This window comes from Callospermophilus lateralis, chromosome 11 (genome assembly GCF_048772815.1).
Source record: "Callospermophilus lateralis isolate mCalLat2 chromosome 11, mCalLat2.hap1, whole genome shotgun sequence".
NCBI classification, from domain to species: domain Eukaryota; kingdom Metazoa; phylum Chordata; class Mammalia; order Rodentia; family Sciuridae; genus Callospermophilus; species Callospermophilus lateralis.
The window spans coordinates 59,119,443-59,144,200 of record NC_135315.1 but is presented as its reverse complement, the minus strand read 5'-3'; the positions used below and the strand labels follow the sequence as shown (position 1 = coordinate 59,144,200).

Sequence of the window (24,758 nt, the reverse complement as noted above, 5' to 3'; positions counted from 1 at the left end):
GGGAAAAAAAAGCAATAATAATAGTACATAATATTATTAGAATAACACGGTTATTCACATTCAGATGATGATTGTAGACTGTTGTGCCAATAGTAAATGCTTTAGCTACCCTTAGCATCATCTGCTTTAATCACAATGAAGTAAGTAGGAGATGAGAAGGGAAGGTCAATCCTGAGAGGTTCATGGGCTATAGAACAAAACCAAATAATGCTATACAACAAAGTATATTAGTGGGAGGAGGGATTTCAGATGAGGAAACAACTCTGAAAGTAATAGAAATAGCTCCAGATCAAATGTCCATAACTGGTCCCCTTTGATTCTTCTAGAGAGCCATGTACTGCCATGGAAGCCAACTCCTCTGGTTCCGCCGCCTCTATATTCTCTTCTCCAGGTACATGAGAATCAACTCACTGCACTTCCTCTGAGGCTTTGAAGAGTTTTCAGATCTAAGGAACAAAGGAGAAAAGTAAATCAGGAAGACAAGGGGCCTGCCTGGAGATGGCTTATCTTCCTGAGTCAAAGGAGTTCCCAGCTAAGTGCCTCTGCAAAGGGAGACCCTGTTGGCCAATGGGCTACCCAAACTCTGGCTTCTTCCTCTGGTGAGGGGGGCAGGGTGGAATGAAGAACTGAAAACAAACCAACCCAAGGATAATTCAAATTCTTGTGAAAAATAATTTGCATAATGACAAAGCGTATGTCAAACACCTAGCACAGAGCCCAGACAAATTGCTGTTATCACAAATGAACGCAGAATGTACTAAAAACACTTACAGGTAGGATCTTTAATTGCTTCTGAAGTAGGCTGTCTTAGTTTTGGGTTGGTATAACTGAATACCACAGATTGAGTAATTTATAAAGAACTGAGGTTTATTTAACTCTTGATTCTGGAAGCTGGGAGCAAGACATAGGCTTCTGCTTGACATTTAATGAAGAGCTTCCTGCATAAGGCACCGGGCAAGATAGAGTAAGTGAGCCAAATTGCTTATTTCTATAACAAAGCTACTCCCATGATAATTCATTAATCTGTAAATGACCCAGTCCTCTCCCAAAGATCCTACCTCTTAACACTGATGCATTGGGGACCATATGTCCAACACATGGATGCCAGGAGACATGTCCAAATCATAGATTTACTGAAAATACATGAGCCAGGTGCAGTGATGCACACCTATAATCCCAGCAATTTGAGAGGCTGAGGCAGGAGGATCCCAAGTTCAAGGTCAGCCTCAGCAACTTAACAAGACTGTATCTCAAAAATATAAAATAAAAAAGAACTGAGGATGTAGCTCAGTGGTAAAGTACCCCTGGGTTCAATTCCCAGTACTAAAAAAGAATAGCATGTGTGTGTGCGCGCACACACACACACACACAAATATTACAGTCTGTTGAATTAGTTCAACCATAATTCCCTAAATTTTTTTCTGGCTGGTTTACCTTTTTATCGGAGCTGGAGAAATCATCCTCTATTTAACATGACAATCATGGATTGATGTACCCAAGTGTCCTTCACAATGATGGGCTCTGTTGTATGCAGAACAAACTGCCTGAGCCTGACTCTCAAACAGCTTATAACTAAATATCTCAGCTCAGTCTTGGGAGAAGTAGGAAATAGGAAGATAAATCTGGAACTTTAAAAAAAAACAACTTAAGAACCTGATGTCTTTAAACGGTTCAACAAATAAAACTTTCTGAGAGGATTGGCTTGTAAGCTATAGGCAAAGTCCAACTCATGGTCCAGAAAAGTGGCTTGAGACAGGAAAGCTTAGTTGTGAAGACAGAGGCAAGTGACTCTAGGTTTGAAGCCAGAAGACAAGCAACATACCTATGACAAGACACGAGATTCTCTATCTCAATTCTCTCATCTGCAAAATGGGGAAGAATAATGGTTTAACTTCAGAGAAGGGAACAAAAGGATGTCTTAGGGTACATAACAAAGAATCTAGCTCTCGGTGCCAGGAAAGATTAGCTGCTGTTGTTTTTCTGAGAAATAATCAAGGAGGCATTAAGCATAAGGACTAACATACATAAAAGTCCTGAGACAAAAGATCCTGGTGTGCTTTGCCTGCCCAGTGAGTATCCCCTACCTGCAACATAAAACCGGGGAATTGCTTCCTTCATAGCAACAGGTTGGAGATCTGCTTGTTTAGACTCTCCACCCACCTTGTACCACTTTACTCAATGTCACCATTATTTTATATGCCTCCTAAGACCACATGAGACTGACAGAACTATTAGGCCCTGAAGCTGAAATTGAAAAAGCAAATCTGGTTGTGTGATTTGTCTACTGAAAATTTGTCAATATCTCCTAAAATCTTCCACATAAAAGTATGACCAAAAGCAAGCTACTAACATTTGCTGGAATGTGGTGGCAGTGGGTTACCTCTGTCTTGCTACTAGGAAGACAAACACTAAATTAGTCTTTCCTTTCTGATCCAAGGAAATACTTAAAAAGTGAAAATGACACACACAAAGATCATCATACTATTACTTACAATAGCAGTACTGGAAAAATCCAGTGATGTAATAGTTTTGTAACAAAGGAAATGTTCATAATATATTAAAAATTTATTAAATGAATATACAAATATATAACATGCAAATATATAAGTAGATATATATTTGATATCTAAATCCATAGGTAAATACTTAACTAGGAAGGTCATCTTTCAACAGTGGATATTTACAGTTATAAAAGATTTATTGTTGTTTATGAATAAGTATTGTTTTGTTTTGGTACATCCCCAGCCCTTGTTATTTTTTATTTTGAGAAAGGGTATCCCTAAGTTGCTGGAGGCTAGCCTCAAACTGCTTCAGTCTTCCAAGTTGCTTGGATTACAGGTGTGTGCCACCTCACCCTTCTATGAATAGGGTTTTTGGGGGAGGTGTGGAGCATACTGGGGAATGAACCCAGTGTTACTTAACTAGTGAGCCACATCCACAGTCCCTTTTTTTTTTTTTTCTTTAGATGTTGATGGACCTTTTATTTTTAATATATCTTTATTTTATTAATTAATTTATTTTTATATGGTTTTGAGGATTGAACCCAATGCCTCACACATGCTAGGCAAGTGCTCTACCACTGAGCCACAATCCCAGCCCCACTTTTTTATATTTTATTTAGAGACAGGGGTCTCACTGAGTGATTTAAGACCTCGCTAAGTTCCTAAAGCTGATTTGAATTAACAATCCTTCTGCCTTAGACTCCCAAGCTGCTGGGATTATAGGCATGTGCCACCACACCCAGCCCTATGAATAGTTTTGATGTGAGAAATACTTTTTTAAAAATATCTTTATTTTTATTTATTTTTATGTGGTGCTGAGGATCAAACCCAGGGCCTCACACGTGCTAGGTGAGCGCTCTACAGCTGAGCCACAACCCCAGGCCCAAGAGAAATACTTTTGTTACAATGTGAAGCCAAAATAATTTTGTATAGCCAATATAATGTCACACGTAAAAAAATCCGATTAATTAAAGAAAAGCTAGCTGTTTTTACATTGCTGGTGGACGTATAAAATTATGGAAGACAATTTGGTAATTTCTAGAAAACTTATATACACTTTTTTTAAAAAATATTTTTAGTTGTAGATAGACACAATATCTTTATTTTTATGTGGTGCTGAGGCTCGAATCCAGTGCTAGGCAAGCACTCTACCACTAAGCCACAAACCCAGCCCCAAAATTGCATATGCTTTGATCCAGCATTACCATATCCATGAATTTATACTATAGATTTACTCCACATGACTAAAGAGGTATGTCAAAATAGACATTGAAACGCTACTTTTTTTTATATATTTTTTTTTAATTGTAGATGAACACAATATCTTTATTTTAGGGGCAGAGGATTGAACGCAGTGCCTCACACATGCTAGGCAAATGCTCTACCACTGACCTACAACCCCAGCCCCCAAACACTATTTATTTCTCTTTTTTTTAATTTATTTTTTAGTTTTAGGTGGACACAATATCTTTATTTGGTTTTTATGTGGTGCTGAGAATCGAACCCAGTGCCTCTCGCATGCTAGGCAAGTGCTCTACCACTTGAGCCACATCCCCAGCCCCAAAACACTATTTCTAATAGTAAAATACTGAACTGGTTCAGAGGTCTCTCAATTAAGGGTTCATTAAATAAACTGCGGACACACCAATAGAATAGATTATGAGTTGGCATGCTAGCAGACTCCCAAATCACAGCAAAGGAGGCTGAGGCAGGAGGATCACAAGTTCAAAGCCAGCCTCAGCAACTCAGCGAGGCTCTCAGCAGCTTAGTGAGACTGTCTCAAAATAAAAAAGGGGGCGGTGCTGGGGATGTGGATCCATTAGTTCAATTCCCTAGTACTTAAAAAAGAGATTATGACAAAACTATTTTTTAAATAAATAAAATACAAAATAGGTCTGGGGATGTGGCTCAGTAGTGAGTACCCCTGAGTTCAATCCCCAGTACCAACAACAACAAAAAAAAAAAAAGAACAGAGCCAACAGCCACTGGAGAAATTAGGAAGGCAATTGTAATAGATTTACCAATTATAAGATGTTCCTAGCCCAGATGGTTTTACTACTGTTTAAAGCATAAAATAGACAATTCCTCCAATTCATAGATAAAACATGAATTACCACAAAAAAAAAGAAAACTGACAATTTTATTGTGAATATGGATGCAAAAATATAAAAGATTAGCAAATTGAATCCAACAATGCAACAAAAGAATCACTACTCTACAATCAAGTAGGGTATTATTCCAGGAATGCAAGAATGGTTCTACTCAGGGAAATCCATTAAAGTAATTCATTATATCAGCAAGTTAAAAAGAAAAACTATATTCATTTACTTAATAGATGCTTTAAGATGACAAGATGCAGCCATTATTCCTGATAACAACTCCTAAGAAAAATAGGAGGAAAATATATATATATATATATAAATAATGAAGACCCTACCAAAATCCAGCAGATTAAAACTAACTCAAGGTAGAATTTTCACTTTTATGGCTATTTATCCATTCTTTTCTCAATAACTATACTTTTTTTTTCTTTTTTCCTTAATTAGAGTTTCCATGTGTTGGCTTATTTCATTTTTCAAAGAAAAATATCCATGTTTTGAAGGATCAAGCTGATAAAGGGACACGGAAAAATAAAAAACTGGTATAAGTATTAGAAAAGACAACTGTGGGGGCTGGGAATACAGCTCAGTTGGTAGAGTGCTTGCCTTACATGCACAAGGCCCTAGCTTCAATCCCCAGCACCACACACACACACAAAAAAAAAAAAAAAGAAAGAAAGAAAGAAAGAAAAAAAGAAAAGACAACTGTGTTAGAAACTCAAGAAATACTAATAAAGTCTATAATAAATGAGAGAATTTTAGATTTCTTATATTGGCTATTACTTGACAGAAATGAAAATAGAATGTCAAGAACTTAAATCAAGAAATAACTTCAGCATAAAAATACAAGGTTGGTTGGTTAGTTTATTTGTTTATAGTGGTCCTGAGGATCCAACCCAAGGCCTCACATATGCTAGGCTGAGCTACACCCTTAGCCTAAGGAAGATTTATATAAATTTTACAATTACTATTAAAATTTCAGTCATTTTTTAACGAAAATTTACAAGCTGATTCTAAAGTTTATATGGAATTCCAAGAGAATCAGAAGCCTAAATAATCTGGAAAAAGAAAGTTCTTTAAAGACTCACACTTTCCAATTTGAAAAGTTACTACAATTAAAACTGTACAACTCTTTTTTATTATTATTATTAAAGAGAGAGAGAAAATTTTTAATATTTATTTTTTTTCAGTTTTTCTGCGGACACAACATCTTTGTTTGTATGTGGTGCTGAGGATCGAACCCGGGCCTCACGCATGCCAGGCGAGCGCGCTACCACTTGAGCCACATCCCCAGCCCCAAAACTGTACAACTCTTAAGAGATAACATAGTTATAGATCTTTCTGACCTTGTAATAGACAGTGGTTTCCTAAATATAATACTAAAGGTCGACTTTAGCTAATGCTAAAATCTGTCTAAATATAACACTAAAAGCACAAGCAACAAAAGAAAAAAAATGAAATTTGTGTACATCAAAGGACACTATCATGAAAGCGAAATGGGAGAAAATATTTCAAATCTTCTATCTATCTGACAAAGGTCTTGTATCCAGATTATGCAAAGCAATCTTGCAACTAAACAACAACAACAAAATTTTAGGTAGGTAAAGGACTTGAATTACATTTCTCCAAAGAAGATATATAGATACCCAACAAGCACAAGAACATCACTAGTTACTAATAGAATACAAATCAAAACCTCCATAAGAATCCATTTGACACCCACTAAGATAAAATTTTAAAAGGAAAATAAGTGTTGGTGAATATGTGAGCCAGGCGTAATCCTGTAATCCCAGTGGGACAGGAGGCTGAGGCAGGAGGATCAAAGCCAGCCTTAGCAAAAGCGAGGCACTAAGCAACTCTGACCCTGTCTGTAAATAAAATATACATAATAGGGCTGGGGTTGTGGCTAAGTGGTAGAGCACTTGCCTTGCAAATGTGAGGTACCAGATTTGATCCTTAGTACCACATTAAAATAAAATAAAGGTATTATGTCCATATGTAACTAAAAAATAATAATAATAATAATAATTAAAAAAAATAATAGGACTGGGATGTGACTCAGTGATACAGTCCCTGAGTTCAATCCCTGGTACCAAAAAAAAAAAGATGTTAATAACAACTGGAGCCTTCATACTTGCTGATGGGAATGTAAAGTGGTACAGCTGCTGTGTAAAACAGTTTGATGGTTTCTCAGTACTTAAAGATTTACCTCATTGGTAAATATAAGGTCCTGGGTTTCATCCCAAGTACCACCAAAAAGAAAAAGGAAAAAAAAAAAGTTACTTTGGGTTGGGAATATAGCTTAGCTGTAGAGCACTTGCCTCTGGTCATGTTTTTTATATGAACTGGAGCAGTTTTCTATGCACAAGGTCCTGGGTTTGATCCATAGTACCATAAAATAAAAGAAAATAAATTTTAATATAAAATAAAAATATATTCAAAAAAGAACTATCCAAGAATAGTCAGAATATAAATAATAAAAAGGACAGTAATGTGAGGCCTGCCTTTCTATATATTAAAATATATAAAGCCATTGCAGTCAAAACAGTAAAATATAGGCCCAAGAGTAAATAGATGTTGAATCGAAGAGAAAAATCCAGAAACAAATTGTTGAGAAAACTACATGATAAAAGTGACATTTCAATTCATTGGAGAAAATGATGTCAAGATGGTTGGCCGTGCACTGGGAAAGAAGTAAAGACTCCCAACATCATAGCATATACCAAAATACATTCTAGATGAATTAAAACACTATAAAAACTAAAATATCATTTAAGAAATTTTGAAGACTAAATGCACACACACACATACTTGGAATATGATTGACCTTACCAAGCCAGGCTGCAAATCCATAAAGGTGAAGGAAAGGAGATTTCACAGTGAAGCTTTATTTTTTTTTGGGGGGGTGGGGGGGGTTGCTGGGGAGTGAACCTAGAACCTTGATGCTAGGCAAACTCTCTGCCACTAAGACAATGTTTTTTTAAAAAAATATATAGTAACATGTATTAGCTGTACTAATATCCTTAACAAATGTCCTCAAAGAAAAACAGTTTAAGGCCTTGATGGTGAACACCTATAATCCCAGCTACTCCAGAGGCTGAGGCAAAAAGATCCCAAGTTCAAGGCCAGCCTGGGGAACATAGAGACCCTGTCTCAAAAACAGCTAAGGATGTAGCTCAGTGATAAAGCACCCCTGGGTTCAATCCCTAGTACCCGCCCCTCCTCAACACACACACACACACACACACACACACACACCAAGGATTAAGGATAGAAAATTCACAAAAGAGGAAACCTTTGGCCATTTGGCCAAAACACATGAAACACTATTCTACTTCAGTAGCAGCCAAAATACAGAAATTAAGACAAAACTGAAAAATCCATTTGAATAGAACTATCCCTCTGAAGATTGCTGACCCTTGTGTGTACCACCTGCAGCCTTATCCTGCCAATGAGATTCCTATCCATGCTGAAAATATGATCATGATTTTGAAATTAAGTGACCAGCAATTAAAAGCTGAATGACAAACAGTTTTACTAAGTTCCACCTGGGAGAAAGCGAAGAAGTTTCAGAGAAGTGAGGTCACAAAGGCAAGAATTCTAGTTATCTATAAAAAGTCAGAACTTACAAGCTCAGAATTGCCAGTGTTAGTTCTCTTGAGGTTTTGGGTCAAGTTGATGGAAATAATCATATGATATTATTGAATGGAAGGTAACCCCAGGAAACAGCAAAACCTGGAAAATTGGGGCGGGGGTGTGTAGTTAAGTTGTAAAACACCTGCCTAGAACATGTGAGGCACTGGGTTAGATCCTCAGCCCTGCTTAAAAATAAATAAAATAAAGATATCGTGTCCATGTACAACTAAATAAAATTTTTTAAAAAGGTGGAATATCCTTTATGTTAACCTGAAATTAGAATCATCATAGTGACCTGGAACTTTGTCCTGATCCTCCTGCCCCAAAAATGGCAGAACAGAGAGTCAACAGATATTCCTTGAGCTTTTCATCACTCACAAACGTAAGCACTGACCTTTGTACCTTGAGGTTTAAAGAAATGGAGGTTGATTTCCTTTTCAGGAAAGGGACCGGAAAGAATCTCAGCATTTGGACTTCCACCAACTATAGCTAGATGAATCTGACCTCAGAAGTTCTTATAGTCCTTGTTTCCTTCCTTTATGAATTCAGAAGGAAAAAAAAAAAAAAAGTTGGAACAAACAAGTCTCCAAATTCCTCAATGGGGCATGTGTAGGAATATCATAGGAAAGGCAGTTTCTGGGAAAAGAGAGGAGACAGGGGCACCACATGGGTGGAGGCCTGCATTTGGCTTGTTCTCCAGGCAAGGACTCAACTCCAGGGCAGCTAGGATGCTACCCAAGGCATGCAACATCCCTACTTACTGTCTTAGTCAGAGCTCCTCTTGGCTGGTATCAAATTCTTCCTTCCAAACAAGCAGGAAATTTCCACTTGATGGTGGCTCAGGAGACTTAAAGTAAGACAATTTCCACTTATGGGACCAATAGTAGTGTCTGACTTTGGCCAGTGACCTCACTGGCCAAACCGTCCCACTGCAGAGGGATAGTTTCGGCAGGCTAGCTTAGAAATTCATCAAGGTAACCTAAATAAGTTCATTATAGCAAGGGCTGGGAGTATAGCTCAGTGGTAAAGAGGTTGCCTAGCATGTGCTCTACTAAAGTATTAAAAAAAAAATGCCAAGAATAATAGCATTCCTTTCTACCAGCAATAATCAAGTGCGAAAAAGAAAAGAAAAAGAAAGTTTTGTCTTTACAAAAAAAAACCTGTAAAGACAAGATCCCATTTGGACAAACAAAAAAAATAAGATTGCAGGTGCTGGGGTTGTGGCTCAGTGGTAAAGTGCTTGCCTAGCATGTGTGAGGCACTGGGTTCAATCCTCAGCACTACATATAAATAGATAAATAAATAAATAAGGAATTGTGTTCATCCACAACTAAAAATATATATATATATTAAAAAAATAAAAATTGCTAGGGTTAAACTGTACTATCTGGATGGAGAGTAGCATAAAACTTATCCAAGAAACAGAACAACAAACCAGCTGGTGATATGTGCCACATTTCAAACTGATATGAGAGCCAGTGGTGGAATAACAGGGTAAGGGCAGAGGTTAGTTAATAGATAAAAGGTTGACAGAATAAGTTCTAGTGTTCTACACCACAGTAGGTATAGCTAACAACAATTTAGAGAGGTTTTGGGTTTGTGTTTTGTTTTGGATTGAACCCAGGAGCTTTATCCCTGAGCTATACCCCCACCCCTTTTTATTTTTTAAAATTTTTTTTTATTACTATTATTTATTTTACCAAGGATTGAACTCAGGGGCACTCAACCAGTGAGTCACATCCCCCAGCCCTGTTTTGTATTTTATTTAGAGACAGGGTCTCACTGAGTTGCTTAGCGCCTCGCTTTTGTTGAGGCTGGCTTTGATCCTCCTGCTTCAGCCTTGAGAGCCACTGGAATTACAGGCATGCACCAACTGTTTATTTTTATACTGGGTCTCACTAGGTTGCCCATGTGAACCTCAAAATTGCACTTCCTCCTGCCTCAGCCTTCCAAGTTGAGTAACTGGGTTTACAGGGATGCACCATCATAGCTGGCTAGAAGAGAGGATTTTGAATGTTCTTCCCAAATAAATGATAAATATTTAAGGTGCTAGATATGCTAATTACCCTGCTTTGATCATTACACATTTGTGTATACATATTGAAATATCACATTGTACCCCATAAACAGTACAATTATATGTCAACTGAATAGAAAAAAGACGGAGTACCATAAATCTTATTCTTTCCCAAATTATTTATAAATTTAATATGCTTATAATCAAAAGCCAAGCCTATAGTCCCAGTTACCTGAAAGGCTGAAGCAGGAGTATCACTTGAGTCCAAAAATTTGAAATTCAACTTGATTTTATCTTACTTGATTTGCTAATTCTAAAATTAATCTGGTTGGTCCTGGTTGCACACACCTGTGATCCCAGAAACTCTGGAGGCTGAGGCAGGAGAATCACAAGTTCAAAGCCAGCATCAGCAACTCAGCAAGACCCTGTCTCAAAATAAAAAATAAAAAGGGCTGGAGATGTGAGGTGCAGTATTGCACACTTGTAATCCCAGCAGTTTAGGAGACTGAGGCAGGAGGATCAAGAGTTCAAAGCCAGTCTCAGCAAAAATGAGGCACTAAACAACTCACTGAGACCCTGTCTCTAAATAAAATAGAGCTGGGGATGTAGCTCAGTGAGTTCCCCTGAGTTCAATCCCTGGTACAAAAAAAAAGCATGGGGAGGGGATAGTTTCTTTAAATACCCCTATGTTCAATCCCCAATACCAATTAAGTAAGTAAGTAAATAAATAAAATCTGGAGGGCTGGGATTGTGGCTCAGTGGTAGACAACTTGCCTAGCAAGTGTGAGGCCCTGAGTTCGATTCTCAGCACCTCATATAAATAAAATAAAGGTCTATTGACATCTAAAAAAAAATAAATAAATTCATCTGGAGTACAAAAATGCATAAGAATGAATAATATAGGGGGATTTACCCTCTCAGATTATTTAAAGTACATTATAAAGCTTAAGAGTTTAAAACAATTTGGTATTTGTAGAAGTATAGAAAAAGAGATGATGAAACAAACAAATGAAGAGTCCAGGGGAAAAAAAACTAAATGTGACTTTTTTTTTTTTTTTTGGGGGGGGGGGGCTATATCCCCAGACCTTTTTTATTTTGAACCAGGGTCTCACTAAATTGCTGAGGCCACTCTCTAATTTATGATTTTCCTGCTGCTAATTTTGTACCTAGTAAATGCAACATTTTAAATCAATGAAGAATGAGTGGATTAGCCAACAAAAGTGTTGATAAACCAGTTATTAACCTCTTTCTCATACCTTTGGTGAAATTTAAAGGAAAAAAAAAAAAAACCTATCCCCTCCCAACAAGATAAAGAGCTATATGTTTTTGAAAAAAAAAAAAAAAGAGTTTTGAAAGTTATCAGAAGAAAGTACAGGTAAGTACAGGTTTCAGTAAAGAAGGGAGTCTCAAACAAGAAATGAATCATAAAGTCACAGGTTTGAAAGACAGGGGAGGGAAAAAATACATAAATTTGGCTCCATCAAAAATTAAAACCTGGGGGCTGGAGTTCAGTGGTAGAGCGCTCGCCTAGCACGTGTGAGGCCCTGGGTTCAATCCTCAGGACCACATAAAAATAAATAAAAGTATTGCGTTCATCTACAACTAAAAATATTTTTAAAAAATAAAATTAAAACCCACCAGGTGCAGCAGCACACACATGTTAATTCATGGCTGAGGTTAAGAGATTGCACATTTGAGGTCAGCCTCAGCAACATAGTGAAACCCTGTCTGGAAATAAAACATGTAAAAGGGGACTGGGGATGTTCAGTGCACCCTTGGGGTCATTCCCCAGTACCACAAACATAAATACTTTTAAAAATTTGAACCCTGGGGCTGGGGTTGTAGCTCAGTGGTAGAGTTCTTGCCTCGAATGTGTGAGGCCCTGGGTTTGGTCCTCAGCACCACATAAAAATACATTGTGTCCATCTATAACCAAAAAAAATTTTTTTAAAAATTTGAACCCTAAAAAGAATAAGCTACAGATAATATCTGCAAAATATGAAAATTATCCAAAAATTAATTTATTAATATAATTAATCCCTTATTTAATTTTTTAAATGTATCAAAAAATAACCCAAAGAAAAATGGACAAAAGACACAATCAAGTAACTAACAGGACAGAAAATAAAAAATGGCCCCAAAATGGTACTTACAGGTAATCACAGTGATGGAAATTTTAAAAATAAACTTTTTTGCCCTAGAGTGGTCACAGTTAAAAAGACTGATAACATAAGCTGTCAGTGAGGTCACTCTGCTATATTAAAGGTTGATGATCTTGCATACAGAGTATACACTTTGAAGGAAGTTTAGAAGTTTTTTAGTATTTAAAATATGCATATCCTTCAATCCAGCAATTCCACATCTATATTCTCAGATAAAAGCCACATACACAAAACATGTAAAAGGATATTCATCAACACTGTATAATATTAAAAAAAAAAAAAGGCAACAAAATTTCCATTAAAAAAAAAAAAGTTAAACTAGGGGTTGTGGTTGTGGCTTAGTAGTACAGCACTTGGCATAGCACACATGAGGCAATGGGTTAACACGGGGTTCCATCCCCAGCACCACATAAAAACAAATAAAATACAGAGGTATTGTGTGCATCTCTAACCAAAATAATAAATAAAAACTTTTTGAAAATTTTTTTAAAAAGTGGAACTATACCCATACTATACAATGCCATATAACATTTGATGAGGGCATATGTATTGGCATAAAAAAATTATTTTAAAAATACACATGGCAGAGCACAGAGTATAGAGGAGGATCACAAATTCGAGGCCAGGCCCTGTCTCAAAATAAAAAATGACAAGGATTGGAGATGGAGCTTAGTGGTAGAGCTCCCCTGGGTTCTCTCTCTCTCTCTCTCTCTCTCACACACACACACACACACACACACACACACACAAAAGGCCATGTTCCTGAGACTAAAACGAAGACTGTCCATTCTGGCTTCTGTACTTGCTGTACCTCCATTTACAGTTCCTTCTCCCCTCTATCTTTCCTAGATAAAATGGAATAAAACTGTTTAATGGAAAAAATTGTTTAATGGGAACAGAGTTTCAGTTTTACAAGATAAAGAGTTATGAAGGAGCTGGGGTTGTGGCTCAGCAGTGGAGCACTCACCTTGAATGTGCGAGACTCTGGGTTTGATCCTCAGCCCCACATAAAAAAATAAGTGAAGTAAAGGTATTGTGTCCAACTACAACTAAGGAATAAAATAAAGAGGGTTCTGGAGATTCGTGATGGTGATGAACAACATTGTGAATATATTTAACACTACTGAATTATAAAAATGTTTAAGATGATTCATTTTACTTTATGTGTACTTTACCACTATTAAAGAAAGAAAAAAGTTTAGAAGCTGATTCACCTTCAAAACACAATGTGACTGGGGCTGGAGCTATAGCTCAGTGGTAGGGTGCTTGCCTAGCACATTTGAGCCCTTGGGTTCCATCCTCAGCACCACATAAGGATAAATAAATTAAAACTTAAGGTATTGTAGCCATCTACAACTAAAAAAAAAAAATTGTGACTGACTTACACTCTACCTCCTCCAAGTCTTCCCATACTAACCCTCTTTTGAACTCCTAGATCTGTGCCTTCATAGTTCACATGAACTATGGTCATGCACAATCTTCTAGTTGTAATCACTGTTCATATGTCTTCTCTTCCTATTTCGGTTACAAGCCATCTTGACAGTGCTCAATAGGTGCTGTTCAGTGAATGGCCTCAGGAGTAAAAATCAAAGTACAAATGAAATGAGGAACCACAGTGACTTCACTAATGTTAAAAATATTTATTTTCCAAAAGATCACACAAAAGTTGGGGAAAAGAAGGAAAAGGGTCAACTAGTCTACATCAAAATCGGGCTGAGGAAGGACAAAGAGCTGCCTAAAGAAACTGGTAGCTAGAGCAAACTAGAGAAACCAAGGTGACCACAGGCCACCAGCCTGGGGTCAGCCACATCAAGGGCACCCACTGAAGGGCCCCAGGGGCCAGAGAGCTGCTGGCCCCACTCTTTCCTCCTTTGCAGGAAGGCAGAAGCAGAAGCTCACTCTTTAGACATGTTCTTGATGGTCTTGTGCTCCTTCATGGCCTTCTCCCAATTGCTGCCATTGAATTCCTCAGTGACGACACTCCGCACGGTGCCTTCATCCAGGCAGTGTGGGGCAATTCCTAGGGGAAATGGCATTTAAAGAGAGGTCCCAAGTATGCGTGAAACCAGAGACTACTGGTTTTGTTTTTGGTTTTTTGTTTTTAGTTTTCAGTGGACACAACATCTTTATTTTATTTTTATGTGGTGCTGAGGATCGAACCCAGTGCCCCGTGCATGCCAGGCGAGCACGCTACAGCTTGAGCCACATCCCCAGCCCACTACTGGATCTTAAATAAATCCCTATCTGAAGCATTCACTGTCCTACACACCATATATCTGAGTGATACCCTCCAGCTTGCAGTGTAAGTTTATAAGACTACTCTGACCATACTTATAACTTCAACTTTCTGGCTTACAGTCCTTAACAGCCAGACAGGATATCAAATTCCTTGAACCAATGATGGCCAAGACTGGACATCATTCAAAACCAAGCTGAGAAAAAGAAATAGTAGAAAGGCTCAGGCTTAGTGCAGTCTCTTGACTGTCACCTGAAGAATTCTCAGGCTTTTCCTCTGATTAGCTAAATTAGTTTTCTAAGGATTATACTTCCCACCAGGCATGGTAGCACAGGCCTATAATCCCAGAGACCTGGGAGGCTAAGGCAGGAGGATTACAAATTCAAGGGCAATTTAGTAAGATCTTGTCTCAAAATTTAAAAAAAAAAAGGCTGGGGATGTAACTCAGTGGTAGAACACCCCTGGGTTCAATCCCCAGTATCCAAAAAATAAAGCTGAAGTTCCTTCCAATTTCTACAGGATTTTATACTTTTCAAAACTATCCTATTCCATAGGTAGGGAGGAAGGAGTCTCATGGGAACTGCTGGAGAAATAGGGTACAAAGGTGCTAGAGTGACGTACTGCCCTTCTCCTCCTTCCACATAAGGCAGGTGACAGTTCTGGTCACAGAGGTTGTATATACATAGGAACATCTTCAATCTCTAGTTTCTCCTCATTCTAACTGGAAATGGCATTTTTCTAAGAAACTGTCTAAGGGTTGGTTTTAAACCTTTTTTTTTTTTTTTCTTAGAGAGTGAGAATGAGAGAAAGAGAGAAATTTTTTTTTTAATATTTATTTTTTAGTTTTCAGCGGACACAACATTTTTGTATGTGGTGCTGAGGATCGAACCCGGGCCACACGCATGCCAGGCGAGCGCGCTACCACTTGAGCCACATCCCCAGCCCCTAAGGGTTGGTTTTAACTTTGTAGCGCTCTTAGAAATTCTCTCCAGACCTAAGCAGGACCCAAAAACAGCCTTGGAGTTTCTCTTGATTGTTTTTTGAACACACAGGATTTTATAATCTTAATTTTTGTGCTGGGGCCTTGCACATGCACTGCAGTACACCCCAAGCCCTCAAAAAATATTTAAAGTGATATTAGCAATGGTCCTCATTCTTGCCTCCACTCCCTGTCGTTACTGCAAGGCCTCCCCTGACTCCACAGACCCATCTCCCCATGGGCCCTCTCTGTACTTGTCAGTGTTGGCCCCTGAAGCACAGAGCTCTGAATCAGCAAAGAATAGAATCTTGGCTGGACTGTGACAAAGACTGCCATATGGGAATGAAATATTTGACCAGAACCAGTCTTAGATGCTACCATTTGCAAAGAGCTCTGCTGAAGAGCTCTGTTCTAACACATACCTGTGAAAGCACCTAGCCAGGTAGAAGGCACACCAAATAAGCTAGTGCCCACCTGTCCAAGCGCTTGAACCTCAAGTACCCTGGGCCTCTCGGCATCCCCAGAGTTTGCAAACCATCCCCTGTACTCACCAAAGCCGCCAGGGTTGGAGCGAGGAGTGTAGAAGCTCTGAACACCACATTTCTTGCAGAAGGTATGCTGGGCTTTGTGTGTGTTGAACGTGTAAGTCGTTATGCTCTCTGCTCCCTATAACAAACAAATAGTCTTTTTATAAAAAAATGTCTTAAGTCATTTAAAAAATAAATCTTTTAAAAGGATCAATGGGGGTAGCCTTTTTGTAGGACTCTCAGCAGTATGAGGACAGGTCCCAACTCCCACAAAAGATTGGAAGCTTCTTCAGGATGGAGATCCATCTCCACTACTTGGAGATATGTCACTCTGGAAAGTGACAGCTCATGGCCTCTCATAGGAATAACCCAGCCTTCAGCCTTTCCTGACCCACTGTAAGACAGAATGCCTTGTAAAAGTCAGGGAGTGACAGGGAGTGAAGCCAGTTGCAGTGTCGCACGCCTGAAATCCTAGAGTTTTTTGTATGTTTGTCTGTTGCTGTACTGGGGATTGAACCCAGGGCCATTTTCCCCACCCATACCCTAATTACTGTCCACCAGTCACAATGGCCATTGTTCAGCTCCCTAACACACTAAGCTCAAGCTCTTGGTACAGGCTGTCCCCTTTGCCTAGAACACTTTTGCCCATGACCCTCCACTGTCTTTATCATATGATCGAACACCTCAAAGGGACCTTTCCTAACCAAGCTAAAGTAGCCATCCATTTCTTCTATCAGATTGCTCAACTTTAACTCTTTGCAACAGCATTTTCTTGATCTCCCCACCTGCAGAATGTAAACTCCAGAACAAGGGTCCTGTCTGTCATGTTAACTGGTATGTTTCAGAACAGTGCCCCATAAATATTTGATTTGGGGTGTAGGCATACCAGGGATTGAACTTAGGGGCATTCGACCATGAGCCACATTACAGCCCTATTGTGTATTTTATTTAGAGACAGGGTCTGAGTTGCTTAATTCCTTGCTTTTTTCTGAGGCTGGCTTTGAACTCCTGATCCTCCTTGCCTCAGTCTTCAGAGCTGCTGGGATTACAGGTGTGCACCACTGAACCAGGCTCCCGTAAATATCTGAATAAATACATTTTGTATTTACTTTTAAAAAAAAATGTTACAAAGCAGAAAATTTATCCTCTGATGGGGTGGAACAGAAGAAGCAAATAGTGTCCTAGAGCACCAGGAAGACATGTGGTCAAGTAGATCCAAAGAAGAATCTTTCTAAACATCAATTCCTGACCAAGGAGCACAGGGCTGCCCCTGGTGGTATATTTAGAACCAGCTATAATGGATGCTTGAGGAAAAAAACTGAGGGGGGACCATAGCTGCCAGAAGGCTATAGACACACATTTGTGCTCTTCTGTAGGTAAAGGAAAGATGAAGAACAAGAATGCTGCCCACCTGAAGTACCTCCCTGTCACCAGATACCCCACACAAAGAAAGGTGTCACTCAAGGGTCACAGGGCAGGCAAAGACAAGCACATAGTGATGCACACCTATAATCCTAGCCACTCAGGAGACAGGATTGCTAGAGCCCAGGAGTTTGAGACCAGCCTGGGCAACATGGTGAGACCTATCTCAAATAAAAAGTAAAAAAAAGAAAAAAAGGAGGAAGAAGAAAAATGAATGGCCTTGCACATTTTGAATGTAATCTCAGCACTCAAGACCATCCTTGTGAATTCAGTGACAGCCTACTCAGTGCCAAGCCCACCTGGCCAAGAACTGGGTCAGACACACAAAAAAAGTTCGTACTTGCCTTGGGAGACACTTGCAGTCTAGTAAAGGAGACAGTCTTACAGCAAAACTCCCAGAGACCATGATGGGAGAATTAAGAATGGAGAATGGACTTAAAGCCCTGCCCCACCCACGTTACTTAGGAAGTGGTAAAAGCCTTTTATAATTTTGGATTTTCTGACCCAGAGTTTTTTTTATTTCTAAGGAAATTGATCCCAAAGAAAAAGATTCTAAATTGTCAAATATTTATCCTCAGAGAAGTTCATTACAGTGATGTTTATAATTTGAGGAAAATAAAACAAAAACCTGAAGAAGACCTTCAAGTCCAGGGCTGCAAATACAGGAATCATGGGAGAAGTCAATTAAGAAGTGGATGACAGTGAGTGGAGACTGGGGCCTGTGGAACAGTGGAGGGTGACTTTTCACTGCGTACACACATATTTTCTTCTACCTTGCTAATTCTGTACCAAGTGCAAAAAAATTCCTCAAAATAAAAGTAATAAAATCATGGTAAGTTTTTCATTGGAAAATGACAAAAATGGTTATAGAATGAATAGTAAACTTGTGGACTGTGGTTGTAGCTCAGTGGTAAAGCACTCGCCTGGCATGTGTGGGGGTTCAATCCTCAGCACCACATAAAAATAAATAAAATAAAGGTATTGTGTCCAACTACAACTAAAAAATAAATATAAAAAAAGAATGAATGGTAAAGACATACTTTGATAAAAACATGATAATATAGTTAGATGAATTTATTTGCACAGAAAATAATGCACAAGGACATGCACCAAAATATTAACTATGGTTATCTTTGATTTTAACTGATTAATTAACTTATTTCTGTAATACTCGGGTACTTACCACTGAGTTATGTCTCCAGCTTACTTTATTTTATTCATTTACTGGCTTGCATATCCTTTATAGTACTGGGGGAAAAAACAGGGGTGCTTTAACCCACCTTTTTTCACTAATTTTGAGACACAGTCTAAGTTGCCAAGGCTTCCCTAAAACTGATCCTTCTGCCTCAACCTCTAAATTCACTGAAAGGCATGCACCACTATGCCCAGCTTTTTTTTATTTTTTGAGGCAGGGTCTGGCTAAGTTGCTGAGGCTGCATCCTCTGCCTTAGTCTCCTGAGTAGCTAGGATTATGGGCACGTGCCACCTCTCCCAACAAATTTATTTTTTTGAGTCTCTGAATTTGAAAATGTTTCCACAATAAAATCAAATATGCCTTTTTAAATCAAAGGGGGCTGGGGATTTGAAATTTGAAATTTGAAAATGTTTCCACAATAAAATCAAATATGCCTTTTTAAATCAAAGGGGGCTGGGGAGATGGCACAGTGGTAGGGTGCCTGCCCAGCCCACATGTGGCACTGGGTTTAACTGCCAGTACCATTAAAAAAAAAAAAAAAAAAAAAAAAAAGAGGAAGGGGGCAAAAATAACATTATATTAAAAGGGAAACCAAAGTCCCTGAGAAGCCCTGCTATGCTCCCTGCCCCTCCTACTCTACAGAGGGTATGCTAGAAGTTGGAGTTCACAAATCAACACACATGGATACTGCCCTCCCTTACCCTACTCTTATTATAAAAGTACTAACCTTCAGGAGCTTGAATCGAGAAGCTGGAACAATGAAGTGTCTATTCTGCTTCTTCTTGCAAATGCTGCAGCTACAATAAGAGTAAATTCCAGACTGTGAACAGCCATCTGCATCCTGTGTGCCCAAGAAGCCCAGCCTGATATGTTTAAAGAATCAGCTGACCTCAAAAGGGATACCCCTTTCAGCATGACCCAGGAAGGAGGGAGCTGAGGCAGATGGACTGGCCACCTGGTGCCTCTGCTTTGTGTAGCAGTGGAGCCTGCCTGCCCCAAACGTAGCAGTAGGGGCCATGCCCCATTCAAAAATCCAGGACCAACAGGACACTTACCCCCTAGATCTCTAGAGTGAAAGAAAACATAGGATTTTTAAAACATTTTAAAAAGCAAATTTCAGACATTGCTCTAAACTTATGCTTCAAAAACAGACATGGAAGCTTAAGTTTTGCTTTTTCCAAATCTCCATACCAGAGAGTAAATCTAGCTTCAAGTAAAACAGGTCCCCAAAAATACCAAATTGGAAATAAAATCAAAATCCCATCTTTTTAGGCCACCATGTGTGTGTCTCTATGGGAATATATGTTGTGTGTGTGTGCATGCTGGGGACAGTGAACCAAGGCCTCGCAAATACTAAGCAGGCACCCCACTACTGAGCTATACCCTGAATCTTTTAAGCCACCTCTTAAAAATTCTGACTTAGTACAGGATTCTATAACGAATTATTCCTCAATGCTTCTTTCCAGATCTGGACTCTAACTGTTACTCCATTTGAGTAATTCCACAGTATTGATTATTCATAAACCATTTAGGTACCATTCAGAGTCAAAAAGAACAGGATACTGTTGAATAATTAGGTAATGCCAATGACTGGTCCAGAAGCCAGAGCCTGTTGTCTTGCTCTATTATAATGACAGAGAAGGTGCTAAGAAGCAGGCCCTCCACACATCCTGGTGGTACCATCTGCCTCATCCCAAGAACAGAGGTCCAGTGCATGTGGAATTTGCAGGTGTTTATTCCATCACTACCCAACTCTTGACTCCTATAAAAGACTCTGCCCAAGGCTTTTTACACAGTGTCCAGACAGATTCATTTTCAGCTAACCACTCCCAAATCATCAACAATATCAATCTGAAGGGTGATTCTCAGCCACAAGCCCTGAGGACCCTGTTCTGTGTCACCTGGGGCTGTGCTGTGGGAAATCTGTGGCACACACAAGCTCCTGAACATTCTCTCTCTATCCTGCTCTCTCATACACACAAACAACAGGCTATTATTTTTAGCCTCTTCTCTAACATTTTTTATTATTGAAAATTTCAAGCCATACCTAAAAATAAAGAATAAAACAATGAACCCTTATGTACCCACCAGCTGACTTCAACATTACCAGCTCATGACCAATGTTATATACACAACTCCCCAAATTATTCTGAAAAAAAAAAAAAAAAAAAACACTGCATTTTTACTCTTAAGTTCTTTTAAGCCAATTTAGGTAAAGAAAATACTCACTTGCAATCAAAGATATGTAAGTCTGCTGAGGCCCAGACTTCAAAACGAACTGCTCCACAGTGGCAGCCTCCTGTGTGCTTCACCAGGCCCTGGTATTCACTAAATGAAACAAAAATCAAAAGATAAGAATTTCTGAATAGTCTGGCAGGGGCCTTATGGCATGGCTCCTGTGCACTCTCTCTTTTTGTTGTCGAAAGAAAGGCAAGATAGAACAAAAGTCTTTTCTACAGGACAAAGAAATGCATATCTGCTTTTTAAGGAGGCACAGTCAATTTTATAAAAGAATGGATTCAGTGCCTTTGTCCACAGCTCTTTGTGCTGTTTCTTAAATTTATTAAACTAAAAAATAAAATATTTCTAGAATTCAGAAAGTAGAGGGAAAAGAAAGAAGCCTAATTTCACCACCCCAACATTTTTATTCAAATGGCTAATAAAAATTTTTATGACCCAAAGAGAGCAATACACAAAACACAGCCAACATAGTTGTTTCCTTTACTAACCTTAAGCAAATCAAAACAAATTGTCCAAATAATATTTAATTATGATTGTAATCAAGATCATATAGGCTGCTTCGGAAAAGCAAGACAGGGCACCCAACTGGGTCTGGTGGTTCAGAAAAGTCTTCTGGGACAATAACAAAGGGTCTTATAATTCTGCTCTCTTCTCCAGGATCTTTCATAAACATGACTTTTTACATAACTATAAACACACATTACATACAATTTGATCCTTTGAAAACATAAGCTAAAACTGAACATTAAGATGCAATAAAATACCAAATCACTTTCCTAGAGGACTGATATCTTATCAACACTGAATGAGAAAATATTTCACTAAACCTTTTTCGCAATAATCACAGAAAGAGAGCTCACTGCAGCTTTAATTACCATTATTTGATTGCAACAACACTTTTTTCACGTTTCTTTAGAAGTTAATGTATTTCAATTTCTACTTGCATATACATAATGGTTATTGTTAAAAACACAAACCACCCTATTTGATGGCATTTAAAATGAAAAGTCTGTAATCTTTACAGCAAAAGGGATCCACTATTTACTACATATTCCCTCCAACTTTTTCTACACAATATTTTAATAAAAACCACATAAATGTTTTATACACTTTTGCACAAAATTAATGACTTAAAAATAAAGTACATTCTCATACCAATCTGATGGATGAAAAAAACATTTAGCTCATATCAATCTGATAGACGAAAAACATTTTAAATATCTTTTTCAGTTTGGTGTAGGATTAACAAAAAAATCTCAAATTTGAGTTTTACCTTTCTAAGGCTCTTTATATCCCTATACCCAGCAGCAGCAAGTGGCTCAAAAAATGTTTGATGGATAAATCTTTTTTAAAAATGTTCAATTTATATCCCCAGACGATAGATGAAAAAGTGAAGCGCACACACACACACACACACACACACACATAAATAAATAAATAAGTAGTCTCTGCGAAGATGCACCAAAACTATGGGAATTTCTTCTGGAACAATGACATTTTCTTTTGTTCAAGAGGAATAATCCTAAAGTTGTTCCACAATTGTTAGGTTACTCAGTCTCAGTTCCCAAATTCTTCGATTCATTTTTAAAAATGGCACTGATATATATTGTTAGGATGTTAAAAAATGCCTCTAAAGCACAATGGTTTTTACATCACATTTGGAGAAGATGGTAATCCTTGATAGAATAATGTCTCTTTCCTACATCATAGACCACCGAGATGCTCCTTTCTCCAGCTAAAATGATGGCGGTTCTTTTCTTTCACAAGTAGAGATGGGGAAGCGGAATGGTCAGAGAGCCCCTTTTGTTGGAGGACACTAAGCCTCGAACCCTGCCGGCAACCTCCGGGGGCCCCTTTGCGCGCGCTTCTCTCCGGGATCAATAGTCCCCGCCCCCACCCCCTCCTCCGCAGGCCTGCTGGAACAATAACGGGAGTTCGCTCCCCAGTGGGCTCCTGTGCCGTTCACGCTTCTCTCCCTCCCTCTGCTTTTTCCCCCTTGCCCACCCTCCAAAAACACATGTGTTAATGCAAAAATAAATAATAATTTAAAAAAAAAATAACAAAGGAGTTCGGGTATAAGAGAAGTCGTGAGGTTTATATCCTAGTCCCGGGGAAAGGTCCCTCGCACCCTACGACACAACGTCCCGAGCACGACGCTGGTGGCCAGGAGAGACCCTTTGTATGCCAACCAAGCCAAGCGCGGGCTCTAACAAAGACCCTTTCTGTCCCCGTAGGCCCTTAGAATTAGGACCAAACCCGCCGCTATACCCGGGGGTGCGTCGGCGCCGTAACGTGGCGGACGCACAGCGGAAAGGTGCCTGCAGCCCGCACGCTGGCAGGGAGGCGACCTGCGCCAGCCCGACTCTTAAGCCCAGGGGCGTCAGCGTGGAGCCCACTGCCGCGCGCCCGGCCCAGCCCGCACGCACTCACAAGGTGTCCAGCAGGAGTTTGGCGGCGCCCTCGAAGCTCAGCTTCTGCCGCTTCTGGAACGTCTCCCAGCGCTCCCGCTGCTCGCCCAGGTCCAGCGTGGACACCGAGGACGTCGGGGTCGCTGGGGTCGGCGGAGGCGGCGGTGGCGTCGGGAGCAACGCCTGCTCAGCCGGCGGCGGCGGCGGCTCCTCCGGGCCCGCCTCCTGGGCCCGCGGCAGCGAAGGCTTCGGCCGCCGCTTCGCCGACGGCTGTCTGGTGGCCGCCGGGCTACCGCTCCCGGCCTTGCTCGCGGAGCGCCGTGCCCGGCTGTTGCTGGGGCCCGAGGAGGCGACCACCGGGGTCCCGGAGGCACCCGACCGCTTCTGCCCGCGCGGTTTGGTAGCCACAGCGCTCCTAGCCCGCCGCATGGCTCCCGCAGCCCAGCGCGCAGGCCTCGCAGCCCAGCGCGCCCCCGCCGCTCTGCGCGCGCCCCCGCCGCTTACCAATCTGCAGACCCAGGGGGCGCTGCGCGGGTCTGCCAGAGTTGGGCCCGCTGCACCTGCCTACACCCAGCTTGCCCGCTGGAGGGGGCCCCCACCCGCTCCGCCTGAGGGCATGCATCTGCCGGGCTGGGTCCAAAAGGTCTACCCGGACCGCGCCTCTGGCCTTTGCTCATAGACACCCAGAGCGAATTTGACCTGCGAACACGCCCCCGCCCCTCATACCTTCCTAGGGAAGCCTGAGTCAGACGTAATTCACAGCCACAATTTATCTGGAAACCCGGGTTGACTTCATCTCCAAGTTATAGACCTACCTGGCAGTAGCCATCGTGCCACTAACACAAGCCCACGTGTATAAAAAGCCTGGCATCTTCTACCTGCTGCATAAATGGCAGCTGATTTCATAGTCCTCAAGACTTGGTCTTATCAGTCACATGGGTTTGCAATAACTTATTTCAATTGATGAAGTACAACAATATGTTAGGGATATGAATGGTCAATAGATTTTATTTTTAATTCTAAATGTATGAACCCTGCCCGCATCAATTTCCATTAGCATGGTTTTATTAACAGAATCAAAGTTTAAAGAGGAAAAAAATCAGAGACCCACTGATTGAACCTCCATACTCTCTAAACCTATTAGTTGCTCTATCTTATTCATATCTTCAAAGAAATAGCATTTTACTCGTTTTTCTACATTTTTATTTTCTACTTCCATTTCAACTTTATAAATTCCATTTTTGTTCATTGTTATCTTTAAAACAGCTTATTGAAGTACAAAGTCCATTTATTTTCAATCTTTGTGATAATGAAAATATGACTATAAAGTTTCCT

The 24,758-nt window shown here is 39.8% G+C and overlaps 2 protein-coding genes across 10 annotated transcripts in view; one reads left to right on the top strand and one right to left on the bottom strand.

Moving 5' to 3' along the window:
• Positions 1-24,758, top strand: part of Pigl (phosphatidylinositol glycan anchor biosynthesis class L) — a 136,000-nt gene that overhangs the window by 92,816 nt on the left and 18,426 nt on the right. For 2 of the 9 annotated variants that reach the window (XM_076869947.2, XM_076869945.2), the window contains one exon: positions 392-5,260. The exons of 1 other annotated variant lie outside the window; for it this stretch is intronic. In XM_076869947.2, coding sequence (XP_076726062.1) covers positions 392-399 — 8 coding nt within the window. In that variant the 3' untranslated portion in view covers positions 400-5,260. Of the gene's footprint in view, positions 1-326; positions 5,261-17,533; positions 18,561-24,758 lie in introns of those variants that run through there. 6 more of the 9 variants (XM_076869941.2, XM_076869940.2, XM_076869944.1 and 3 more) reach the window with 5 other exon arrangements.
• Cenpv (centromere protein V) lies at positions 14,041-23,891 on the bottom strand. Its single transcript, XM_076869952.1, has 5 exons — positions 23,446-23,891; positions 21,004-21,102; positions 19,502-19,571; positions 16,182-16,296; positions 14,041-14,435 (listed from the first exon to the last, which is right to left on the bottom strand). The coding sequence occupies exons 1-5, from the start codon at positions 23,850-23,852 to the stop codon at positions 14,311-14,313; spliced, it is 816 nt and encodes a 271-aa protein (XP_076726067.1). The 5' UTR covers positions 23,853-23,891; the 3' UTR covers positions 14,041-14,310.